This window comes from Chelonoidis abingdonii, chromosome 4 (assembly GCF_003597395.2).
Source record: "Chelonoidis abingdonii isolate Lonesome George chromosome 4, CheloAbing_2.0, whole genome shotgun sequence".
Classification (NCBI taxonomy): domain Eukaryota; kingdom Metazoa; phylum Chordata; order Testudines; family Testudinidae; genus Chelonoidis; species Chelonoidis abingdonii.
This window is the reverse complement of record NC_133772.1, coordinates 22,812,259-22,824,608: the sequence shown is the minus strand read 5'-3', so window position 1 is coordinate 22,824,608 and position 12,350 is coordinate 22,812,259. Positions and strand designations below refer to the sequence as shown.

Here is a 12,350-nt window from a genome sequence, read left to right as displayed (position 1 = left end):
AGAGCCCAGTGAGGAGCTGTGATGCAGAAGCCCTCACTTGTGCGTTCTGCAGGACACGTATCATCAAGACCCACCTCCGTGGATGCAGCCTGCCCTACACTGCCTGAAGTAACAGCATTTTACAGTGATCACAGCACGTCAGTTGCATTTGTTTTTAAAATCTGCAATTTCATGTCTGTCCCCCTCATAGGCGACGACTCCATGGGTGCTCCAGCCTGGGAGCATCCACCAGCAGGCAGCAACCTCTTCCTCCTCTTCAGCGCCTCCTGCCACCCCCGCCAAACAGCTCCTTCCCTTCCTTCCCAGTGCCTACCGCCTGCTGCTCCGCAGTGTGAGGGAGGCTCTGGGAGAAAGGGAGAGGAACGGGGATGAGGCATGCTCAGGGGGAGGGAATGGAAGGGAAGGAAGAGGTGGGGTGGGGATGGGGACTTGGGAGAAGGGGGCAGAGCAGGGGGTTGAGTACCCCCTGGGCCTGGAGAAAGCCAGCACCTATGTGTCCCCCCTCCCATCCTCCAGCCCTTCTGAGATCGATAGCCAGGCCGGCCTGTTCTCATGGGCAGCTCTGTTTCCTCTCACCCTTCATCATGTAATATGAATCACGCTCGTTCTTCCAACCCCTTAGACAGCTTTGTATCTCATCTTTGAGCTCCTATGACACCTGGCCAGCGTCTCCCCCTGGCTTTAGCAGGACAGTAGAACACCAGAGTTATGAACCAATCAGTCAACCACACTCTCACTTGGAACCACAAGTACACAATCAGACTGTACAGCAGAGTACTGTGTTAAATATAAACTACTAAAAAATAAAGGGAAAGTTTTTAAAAAAAATAAGAACGATTTGGCAAGGTAAGGAAACTGTTTCTGTGCTTGTTTCATTTAAATTATGATGGTTAAGAGCAGCATTTTTCTGCTGCACAGTGAAGTTCCAAAGCTGTATTAAGTCAGTGTTAAGTTGTAAACTTTTGAAAGAACAACCTCCATTCCCAAGGTGTTCGTACCTCTGAGGTTCTACTGTACTGCTTGTTCCTCTCCCTAGGCAACAGTGGAATGACCATAGCATGGTGGCCCGGAGTCCTCACCTGAGTCACATGGCCCTGAAGAGCATGAATAACTGTTTCCAGCTCTGAGATCCTGCCCTTCAACTCTCTCCTCTGGTCAGCAATGCTGTGCAGCGCCTCATTCACCTGCTCCTGTGTGGCCGATCTCTCCATCTTCAGCTGCTGGATCTGCACCCTGGAAGGCCCAGAGAGCAGAGTAAAGACCTATGGGTCCCCATGGAGCTGGCTCACATGCCACTGGGAGTTCGAACGCTGAGCAGCGGTCTGAGATACAAGCCTGCAGTGAGTGCAGAGAGGTGATGCCACAAAGCCAGAGAAGGAGACAGACTGCTTTTAATGGCCTCTAAAAAAGGCTACAGTTCACTCCAGCTTTTCATTCAGCTGCCAAGGCTTCAGAGTGGGCTAGCAGACAGAGCCCCAGTGACCTGTAGTCTGATTGCTAGGCTGTGCTGAAGCCAGTCACTGGATCTTTGCTGCTGTTACCCATGCTAACTAGATTAAGCTGGCGTCAACATAGACACCCAGTTTATCTGCGTGTGTCCCAAGCGATGGCGTGAACGCCACCTCCCTCCAGAGACTTCTCCATGCAGGACTCTCTGTCGGGAAGCCTCCTTTGTATTCAGGACAAACACTCCTGCTCTGAACTGCATCCCCCTGATTTTAGCCATGTCCCCTTAATAACGCCACCCCTGCTTTGCTGTTAAGCCCTTCAGATCTGGCACGTGGCTCTGCCCTCTGTGACGAGGGCTCTGCAGGGCTCCACTTGGCCAGAGATGTTCAAATCCCATGCTCCAGGGCAGGGACCATTTGTACTGCACCTAGCACAACAAGGCCCAGCCTCTCAACGCTACCGCAATACACATAACACACATCAGCTTCAAGTGGCCATCATACCGAAGGTTCTCCAGCTGCTGAGGTTCAGAGCTGTCGCTCCCGGTCTGATTTGCTGCCACTTCCTGCAGCGCAGCCAAAGCCTTGCTGTTCTGCTCCAGTTGCAGCTGCAGGGCGCGTGCCAGCAGTGTGGCGCGGTTGAGGCTTCCCTCCAGGACGAAGGTCCGGGCTGACAGGGAGCCAATGTCGTTCTCCAATCTCTCACCAGCCACCTTTGTGTGCTCCGCTTCCTGCTGCATGGCTTGCAGGCTATAAGCCTTCTCTTCCAGGCTCCTCTGGGTACTGGCGAGGGAGCCGGTCAATGAGGCCACGCTCCGCTCCAGCCTGGAACCCGACGACAAGAGCCCGGCCACCTCTTGCCTCAGCATCTCAAACTCAGTGGTTCTCAGCTGCTCCAGCTGGCTCTGCAGCTCAGCCAGCTCGGTCCCGGAGGGGAGCTCTCCTCTCAGCTCGCTGATGGCCAGCTTCACTTCCGCCTGGAAGGCAGCAAGTTTGCCGATAGGGTCAGAGGCCACGATGCGCTCAGCAGCGGCAGAGGCTCGCTCCAGTTTCTGCCTAGACAGCATCTGGGTCAGCTCCAGGTCAGAGAGTCGCCGCTCCAGCTCCGCCGTGACAGGCAGCTTGGAAGGAAAGAGACAGTGTGAGGAGGGTGTTTTGGGACCTGGGGACAGCCAGAGAGATGAGGCCGGGCCTGGGACACCTGCCACTGGCCACCAACAGGGAAGGCATGGGGTAAAGCCTGCCACATCTTCCTCTGTGGGAAGAATGGGTTAAGTGAGCGCACGCGTGTAGGGACAGGAAGAGAGGAGACCCCCACTCCTCCAACAGCAGCCAAGTCCTGATAGGAAGAGGAGTAATAGCAGGCACGACAGCACCAAGAGTCAATTTTTTCCTAAAATAGAGCTGTCCCACCTTAGCACAGACATCTATATTACCATCTTGCAGGGCTGAACGCTCATTAAAAGCAAACCTGTCAGGAAAACAGATTTTTAGGAAGTCCCCCTGAGAAGCAGTTTCTGTTTGGGGTTAGCCCCCAAGATGCTTGCTGCTCTTTGCTTTGTGTCAAGATTCTCATGTACAAGCAGATGCTATTCTCAGGGCAGAAGCTGCAGGAAACACATGCAAACACTCAGCATTAATGGGGGAAATTGAAGGGACATCAAATAACACCCCCAAAAACCTAAACTATTTTTAACTTGCTATCAGTACAGACAGCCAGGAGCACCAGAACCAGGGGAACTCTAGCTTTCAGTGGGCTGACTTCGACTATAGATAAAGTGCTGTCAGCTACACAGCATTTCCATCTTGTTTAGGTGGGGTACATGGCTTATGAGGAGAGGCTGAGGGAACTGGAGTTATTTAGTCTGCAGAAGAGAAGAATGAGGGGGGGATTTGATAGCTGCTTTCAACTACCTGAAAGGAGGTTCCAAAGAGGATGGATCTAGACTGTTCTCAGTGGTACCAGATGACAGAACAAGGAGTAAAGGTCTCAAGTTGCAGCAGGGGAGGTTTAGATTGGATATTAGGAAAAACTTTTTCAGTAGGAAGGTGGTGAAGCACTGGAATGGGTTACCTAGGGAGGTGGCGGAATCTATTTCCTCAGAGGTTTTTAAGGTCAGGCTTGACAAAGCCCTGGCTGAGATGATTTAGTTGGGGATTGGTCCTGCTTTGAGCAGGGGGTGGGACTAGATGACCTCCTGAAGTGCCTTCCAACCCTGATCGTCTATGAAACTGCTTCTGGTAACACTGCAGAGTGCCAGTGCAGAGAACAGGCTTTCAGATTAACAGTTCCTGCCAGCTGGCCCACTTCTCCTTAGCCTCCAGCCCTCTCAGAAAGGAATTCAAGAGGGGGCTGCTGGAGCAGTGTTCAGTCAGTGACCAATGAGTTATCTGCTAACCAGGATCAATGTATAAGGGTTATTACCCAAACCTTACCCACAGCAGGATAAACTGCCTTATTAAATATTTAACTAGCAAGGGAAGCGAGTAGCCCTGTTGGGACAAATGACTGCATCGACAGAAAGAACCAGAGAGCAAGTGAAAGCCCCATGGAAAGGCAGAAGTCAGCCAGCTTATCTGTTCCCTGGTCCTCCTCCAGCATGTTACTGTGACAAGCACGCAGGGATGGAATGTAGAGTTATTGAAGGGAACAGCAGCAGCACATCTGGGGTTGATTTAGGACACTTTTGTGCAATGTGTGTTTCTAAACAAACAGGAACTCTTATAAAGGGACAGGAAATTCCTCTGAGAGCCTGCACTAGCCCTTAAAGAAAGGTCTCAACAAATCTAAACAGCTGAAGGCAAATGCTTTCAGTGTCCAGATCAGACAATTTAGCTCATTTTAGTTACATTCAGAACAGTGCAGCTGGCTGGAAAAGTTACCAGTACTGTCCAACCGCAGAGAGGGGTCAACTCACCACCATACAGAAGTCTCTAGTAGTTAAACTAGGGAGACCACAAGTCAGGATTGAAGGGTTTTAATCCTAGCTCTAGCACTCCATCTAGCCTTGGCCTCAGTGACAAGGGGCCACTGATTTTGACAGAGGAACGATATCAGATCCCAGGGGTCTCAAGTTGGGCACCAAAAATCAGTGGCCACTTGGAAACACATTGTTCTAGCCCTTTCCCCAGGTATAATATGCTACGACAGCAGCCCAGAAGCACGTTGGGCTGTGGTACAGGTGTAGGATACCAGGAAAAGTGAATGTGAACGGAGAATTGCAGGTGCTTACTTAAAATGATTGACCACTTTGGAACTGATGATGTGCCAACTGTATTCACTTTATTTCTGTGTAGGCATTTGTCATAAACATACAGCTAAGGATAGCATAAAAATCCCTCTTTACCCTGTAAAGGGTTAATTCCTCTTTTACCTGTAAAGGGTTAAGAAGCTCAGATAACCTGGTTGGCACCTGACCAAAAGGACCAATAAGGGGAGAAGATACTTTCAAATCTATGGGGGAAGGTTCTTGTCTGTGTCTTTGTTTTGTTCTCTCAAAGTCAGCAAAGGAACCAGGGCAGGGTAAATACATCTCCCTCAGCCATATCTGGACTAAGCAACTAGTACTGCAGAAATAGTAAGTAATAGCAAAGAAATGTGTTAGATTATCTTTTGTTTTAGCTTGTGAATTTTTCCTGTGCTAAGAGGGAGGTTTAACCCTGTTTTTGTAACTTTAAAGTTTTGCCTAGAGGGGAAATCCTCTGTGTTTGGAATCTTTTTGTTACCCTGTGAAAAAAGTTATCTTCCATCCTGATTTTACAGAGGTGATTTTTTTTTTTTTAAATGAACTTCTTTTAAGAACCTGATTGTTTTTCAGTGTCCTGAAGACCCAAGGGGGTTGATCTGTGCTCACTGTGTAACCAATTGGTTAGGATATTATTCTCAAGCCTTCCCAAGAAAGGGGGTATAGGGACTTGGAGAGAATATTTTGGGGGAGGTAGGCCCTCCCTGAATGTTTAAATCACTTGGTGGTGGCAGCGATCAAGGACAAGGTGAAACTTGTGATTTGGGAAAGTTTTAACTTAAGCTAGTAGACTATAAGTTCAGGGGGTCTTTCATGCGGGTCCCCACATCTGTACCCCAGAGTTCAGAGTGGGGAAGGAACCCTGGCAGCATTGACTGGTTATGCAGAGTTACGCAAACACAACTGCGTGGTCACTGCTGGATTGCTTTACACTCCACAGTTTTGGTGAAACTGAACAGCCACTGAATGGCGGGAGGTGGAAAATATACTTCTCCCCTCCCAGGCATGAGTGGGGCTTTCCCATGCAAATTTTGGAAGAAGGGGAAGAAGTTACATTCTGTTGTCCCGATGCTATGATTTTGGAGTCTGTGGCCAGCATACCTCATCGCCTTCTCAGGCCAGGAGAGATGGCTCTGAAGTCTCTGATTCAGCTGTAAAACATCTTCACTTCTGGAGCTATAGGTTCACATCCCAGCAGGACCAACTCTGACCAGTCAAGATAGGAAACTACCCAGAACTGTATTTATCTGCGCGTTGGGCTTTGAGTAGAGACCAAAGACCTGTCTGAAAGCAGGAGTTTGCCCCACTGCTCGCTGGATAATTAATATTTCTTGCAGCATCTCAGCTGTGTGATTGACTGTCCACTAGTCAATTGCTATCCTCTACTCCAGGTGGTGCTGCATTTGACAGCATTAGGTGCATGTAGTTTGCTTTAGATTAAGGGAGACCTATAAATGCAAGATAACAGCATGGTAACATTCACTGAAGAGACCCTGCAGACACTGGGGAACATGCACAGTGCTGGGCTTTTTGAAAGCTCAGCACCCAGCAGCTCCCACTGTGAATTTATGTTTAAATTTTCAGGAGAGCTCAGCTCCCAATATGCCAAGCTCACCTGAAAAAACAGGCCTCAGCTGTGGGTGCTTCTGCCCTTCTGCAAATTCTAGCCACTGTGGCCTATCAGTGAGGGAGAGCACTGCCCACACAAGCATAGACCCCTAGTAACGCAGAGTCACTCCACGGGAAGCGGACCTTCACACTGCTGTGGATTCATCAGGTGCACAGTCACAGAGCTAATGAAAACGGGTTCATGTTTGGGTGCCTGCCCCTTGTTAGAAAACAACATCGCACAGCTCTCAAGGGCTGCATCCTTCCTTCCAGCATATTTAGAGACTTGGATAGACAGCTGTGAACAACGGCCCAGATGTGAAATTTCTCACAAGCATGGTGCATGCATGCACACAAGTCTAATCACACATAGGCTGGGTGGGGGGAGAAGAGGGTCTGGCACAACGACACCCCCAATATGGCAACTAGCACCAGACACACCCCTTTTTCTCTCCTCCACAATGGAAGCGTATCTGCTACCTCCTCTGTTGTTAGAGATTAGCTGTATTACTGCAGTGTGTAGGAATCCCAGTCATGGACAGGGACCCCGTCCTACTACGCACTGTAGGAAACAGAACAAAAAACAGTCCCTGCCCCAAGGACAGACAGAGGTAAGCTGTGGGGGGCCTGGTAGCACAAGGAAACAGTATCAGTCAGCATATCATTCTATAGCCTCCATTCCCATTTTCCTCCCCATGGCAACTGTGGGCAAGGCCATAACAACCTTCTGACAGAGGAGGACTAGCAGGGGCAACCCCCTCCACCCCCGGCTCAATCAGCAACTCTGCTCTCAGTTTAGCAAAGGGACTAATTACTGATCAACAGCTAGCACTTCCTTCCTGACCCTCTAGCCCAGCCGCCATTTCCCACCAACTGTCAATACACTAGCAGGATTAAAAAGGAAAAAAGAATTGATAGGGAATTAATCCAACCTCACCCTTTGTTCTACCAAACTCTAAATACTATGTTTTCAGAGGTGTGCAGAGGAGGGGAGAAATAGGCCTATGGGACTCAAGGTGCAGCATTAAGAAAGTAACGTGTCTTCAGCTTGTGCTTTATACATTAGCCAGCAACCTGTAAAGTTTTCATAGCTGGGGGCCAGGGAGTTGCATGGCTGTTCTTGAGTCACTAATGGAGTCCTTCCCATTACATAAAGTGAGGTTTTAAAGAGACAAGACATCACGCCTAGGATAAGAAGCCAAAATGGCAAAGTCTGCCAGTACATTATGCTCGTGACCACTATAAAGCAGTAGCCTACATCCAAGCAGGAAGTCGAGAGAGAATTTGGATCTTCATTTTGTAGCCAACAAAGCTCGCTTCAACACTAACACAACCAACAAAGCAAGTAACAGGTTTCTCTAGCACCCTCCTCTGAAGCATAAGGCATTGGACACTTTCAAAAGCAGGGCAGAGAACTGGTCTTATTCAGTCAGACCACTGGCCCGTCAATGCCTGCCTACCAAGAGAGAAACCCATCCCCTGTACTGGGCAGTGGGGACAATACCTAGGTACCACGTTGTGACGGTACCTCCCATAAGGCATTATGGAAATATGCTTAGAATGTGTTTTATGCTACACATGCCATGTAAAAGCAGCAAAGAGTCCTGTGGCACCTTATAGACTAACAGACATTCTGGAGCATGAGCTTTCGTGGCTGAATACCCACTTCGTCGGATGACATGCATCTGACAAAGTGGGTATTCACCCACGAAAGCTCATGCTCCAAAATGTCTGTTAGTCTATAAGGTGCCACAGGACTCTTTGCTGCTTTTACAAATCCAGACTAACACGGCTACCCCTCTGATATATGCCATGTAACATATCTCCATAAAGGTTATGATCTAATGAATGTATTAATCCTATTTGTATGCATGTATCTTTTTGTATTCAAAGTTATAAATGTTGGCTGTGTACTGGCTTAATTTCTAAATAATCTTAGTAAAGCATTTGGTCAGTTCCTGGAGAAAGGAATATTGAAATGAAGTACCTAATCAAGAAACACTTAAGGACAATGGATCTTGGAATGCTCCAATCCGCATAAGAAGTCTACTTGAGGAGGGTTCAAGGTAGCATGTAAACAATGCATGCTACCTGTAAAAACTGTGAGTCATGCATGGACATGTGACTTGCCCAGGTGACTCCAGAACTCCATCTTGGAGCTGGACTTTGTATAGGAGTGAGAGTGGGTCTCTCATTATTGAAACCCCCTGGGAAACCCCTCCATTTTGTCTTCAACTAGCTAAAGAGAGAGCCTCTCCACCCCCCCAGGATACCTGAAAAAAATTGGAACAAAGGACAGTGACTGCAAGGAGTGCGAGTGATTGCTGGACCCAGGCTAAAAGGAGATTAGTCTGTAAAAGGGAGCATTCTGGAACTGATGAGGATCTTATCTGTATTCAGTTTGATTAGAGATAGATTTGCGCATTTTTTAATTTTGCTTGGTGACTTACTTTGTTCTGTCTGTTACTACTTGGAACCACTTTAAACCTTACTTTCTGTATTTAATAAAAATCACTTTTTACCTATTAACTCAGTATGTATTAATACCTGGGGGAGCAAACAACTGTGCCTCTCTCTCTCTATCAGTGTTATAGAGGGAGAACAATTTATGAGTTTACCCTGCATAAGCTTTATACAGGGTAAACGGATTTGTTTGGGTTTAGACCCCATTGGGAGTTGGGCATCTGAGTGTTAAAGACAAGTACACTTCTGTGAGCTGTTTTCAGGTAAACCTGCAGCTTTGGGACAAGTAATTCAGACCCTGGGTCTGTGTTGGAGCAGACAGGAGTGTTTGGCTCAGGATGCTGGAGTCCCGAGCTGGCAGGGAAAGCAGGGGTAGAAGTAGTCTTGGCATATTGGATGGCAGCTCCCAGGTGGTTTCTGTGATCCAACCCATCACACACGTAAGCCCTCTTTTGAGGGCTATTTTAAAGACCTCTGCATTCACCGCAGATGAATACCAAGGACAGTGGTTCTCAACCTTTCCAGACTACTGTACCCCATCAAGAGTCTGACTTGTCTTGTCTAGCCCCCAAGTTTCACCTCACTTAAAAAAAAAAAAAAAAAAAAAAAAAAACAACTTACAAACTCAAACATAAAAATACAAGTGTCAAAGCACACTGTTATATGATAAAAATGAGAAAGTAAGCATTTTTTCAGTAATTATGAAATAAATCGAGATATACTGTATTTACATTGTATAGTACAGAGAGCGGTATAAACATAGGGTTACCATATGTCTGTATTCTCCCAGACATGTCTGGCTTTTTAGTTCTTAAATAACTATCCGGAATTTTTAAAATATGAAAAAACGTCCGGGAAAATACGGACATATGGTAACCCTAAGTCCAAAGTCCCGGGGCTGGTGGCGCTTCCAGGGGCAGCTTCCAGCACCCGCCTGCAGGAAACTGCAGTGTGGGAGGCCTCTAGGCACAGAGGCAGAGGGGGTCTCCACATGCTGCACTGGCTCCCTCTTGCGCAATCAGAGCGGTGGGGGCGGGGCTTGCAGGTGCTGGCAGCGAGCCCTCCATGCCCCCCACACCCAACCCAACCCTAGGAACCAGAGAGACCTGCCAGATGCTTCCCGGGAGCCACCCCAGGTAAGCGCCGCCGGGACTCCCCACCTTGCCCCCCGGCAGGTTCTCTGGCTCTTAGGGTTGGGTAGGGTAGGGTTGGGAGGGTGGGCGCAGAGGGCTCTCTGCACACTGCAGGTACCTGAAAGCCCCGCTCTGCGGCTCCGGCAGCTCCCATTGGCGCTTTTCCCGGCCAATGGGAGCCGTGGAGTGGGCGCTTGTGGCGGGCGCAGCACGTGGCGACCTCTTGGTTGCCCCTGATCCTAGGAGTGAGAGGGACCTGTGGCTGGAGGGATGAGTTGGCAAGTGGGGAGGGTAAAGAGGTGAGCAGTGAGCAACAGGGGTTGAGTAGGCGTAGGGTGACCGGATAGCAAGTGTGAAAAATCGGGACAGAGGGTGGGGGGTAATAGGCACCCATGTAAGGAAGAGCCCCAAATATTGGGACTGTCCCTGTAAAATCGGGACATCTGGTCACCCTATGTAGGTGAGGGGTGAAAAGGCCAGCAGTGGGCATTGAAGAGGCAAGCGAGCCTGCAGCGGGTGGGAAGGGATGAGGAGGCAAGAAGTGGCGAGCCAACAGCTGGCGGGGGTTCTTGGGGTGAGCATGGGAGTTTCTGGCAGGGGAGTGAGGAGGTGAGTAGCAGGTGGGAGGAGGCGAGCAATGGGTGGGGAACTGAGGAAGGACGCAGCAAGCCAGCGACAGGCCAGGGAGTGAGGAGGGGTGCGGTGGTAGGGCCGAGCAGGCAGCGGGTAGGACCTGGAGCAGTGGGGGTGGACTGTGGGGAGGAGGGCTGACACTCCCTCAAGCAGTGTCCTTTTTTTTTGAACGTTCAAATACGGTAACCCTAATAAAACACATCATTGTCTATGAAATTTTAGTCTGTACTGACTTTGCTAGTGCTTTTTGGGTAGCCTGTTGTAAAACTAGGCCAATAACTAGATGAGTTGACGCACTCCTGGAAAAACTTGTGAGCACCCCAGAGGTACACTTACCCCTGGTGGAGAACCACTGATCTGAGTCACTGCACTTGAAATAATTTGTGGTGCATACGCCAAATGTGTCTAAAGCTTCTGTCACGTAGAGACATTACCCGTCCTTACATGCAGCCCAAGCACTCGATGATAAACAGCAAGAGATTCTGCTGCCCTCAAACACATGACGGTCTCAGTAACTTCAGTGAAGGAACGTAGGACTGGACCACAATTACAAAGCCCAGAACAAGGGACTGTGGGGAGCTGCACTGCCCCACAGAGAGAACCAGGGGAAGAATGTGTGTGTCCCAGATGTGTAGAAGCTCTGTCCCAAGAGGCACACTCCTTCAGTGCATTGTTACCACGCAGCCACAAATTAATTTCAATGCCTGCAATAGCAAGAATTGGATAAACCCAGTAACGGTGCAGGTACATGCCAAGAAGCTTCCTCCATACAGTAATGCCAGCTCCTCTCAGCCCAATACCATTCCAGTCCTACTCCCCAGTGCATCTCACGCTGGACCTAGCAGTCCAGCCTATGACTTGTAATAAAGAGACTGACAACCAGGCCAGAGTTCCTTTGTTCATGCCACTAAATTCACCCACAGAGTGCTTGATACACAGACTGAGCACATTTCCACCTTAATATGGAAGTCAGCTCTACTAACCCATCGTATCCTGCTGCAGGCAGGTCAAAAGAAGAAACCATCCTAGCGTCTCAGCTAAAACAATATACCTTCCTGTCCCACTAATCCATGGATAGCTACAATTTGGGAAACCATAGCTGCGAATTTCGGGGGGGGGGGGGGGAAGGAGGGTTTGGGGATTCTATCTGGGTCACGTCCATCATCACTCAAGTATGTTCCTGATTTTAGACCAAAAGTAACAGCTCTACTTTCTTTCACAAGCCTCCCTCCCTTACCCTGCACACAGCTGGGGGAGCCTCTGGAGCCGCTGTTCCTCGTTTCTCTGACCATAGGGTGTAAACACAATAACCAGAGATGGAAGAGGACATTGATTCAGAGCAGGCCAGGAGAACACACAAGGGGCTCAGAGGTGAAGAATACAAACTACAGCTAGAGAGAGCGAACTCCCACCTCCTAAGCTGCGCCCCCAAGCACCCCGCTACCTGCTCTCTCGTCGTCTGCACTTGCTCCTTCAGCAACTCCAGCTCCTCCAGGCGGCCCCGCAGCTTCTCCACGGTCTCTCCCAGCTGCTCCAGCGTCTTCAGCTGGTGCACGAGCAGCCAGCCCAGCACGGCCACCCCGGCGGCGGCCACCCAGAGCAGCAGCAGCCCCAGCACGGCTCGGCACCTCCAAGCCCAGGCTTCCCCGTGTCTGGGACTCCCGGTCGCCCCCTCTTCCGTCCGGCCCGGAGCAACGAGAGCCCCAGCATTGTTCTCAGTCCGTCCTCTGCCTGCTTTGCGCTGCTTGGCAGTCATGCTGCCCCCGTGCAATTAACCCAACTGCAGAGATTAATGCAGCCGGGCAGGGCAAGCAACTGGT

At 49.5% G+C, this 12,350-nt stretch overlaps 1 protein-coding gene across 1 annotated transcript; it reads right to left on the bottom strand.

Moving 5' to 3' along the window:
* Positions 1-256: 256 nt before the first annotated feature.
* LOC116831715 (uncharacterized) lies at positions 257-12,298 on the bottom strand. Its single transcript, XM_032791905.2, has 4 exons — positions 11,975-12,298; positions 1,953-2,569; positions 1,080-1,233; positions 257-343 (listed from the first exon to the last, which is right to left on the bottom strand). Exons 1-4 carry the CDS (start codon positions 12,284-12,286, stop codon positions 257-259), a joined length of 1,170 nt encoding a protein of 389 aa, XP_032647796.1. The 5' UTR covers positions 12,287-12,298.
* Positions 12,299-12,350: the final 52 nt, after the last annotated feature.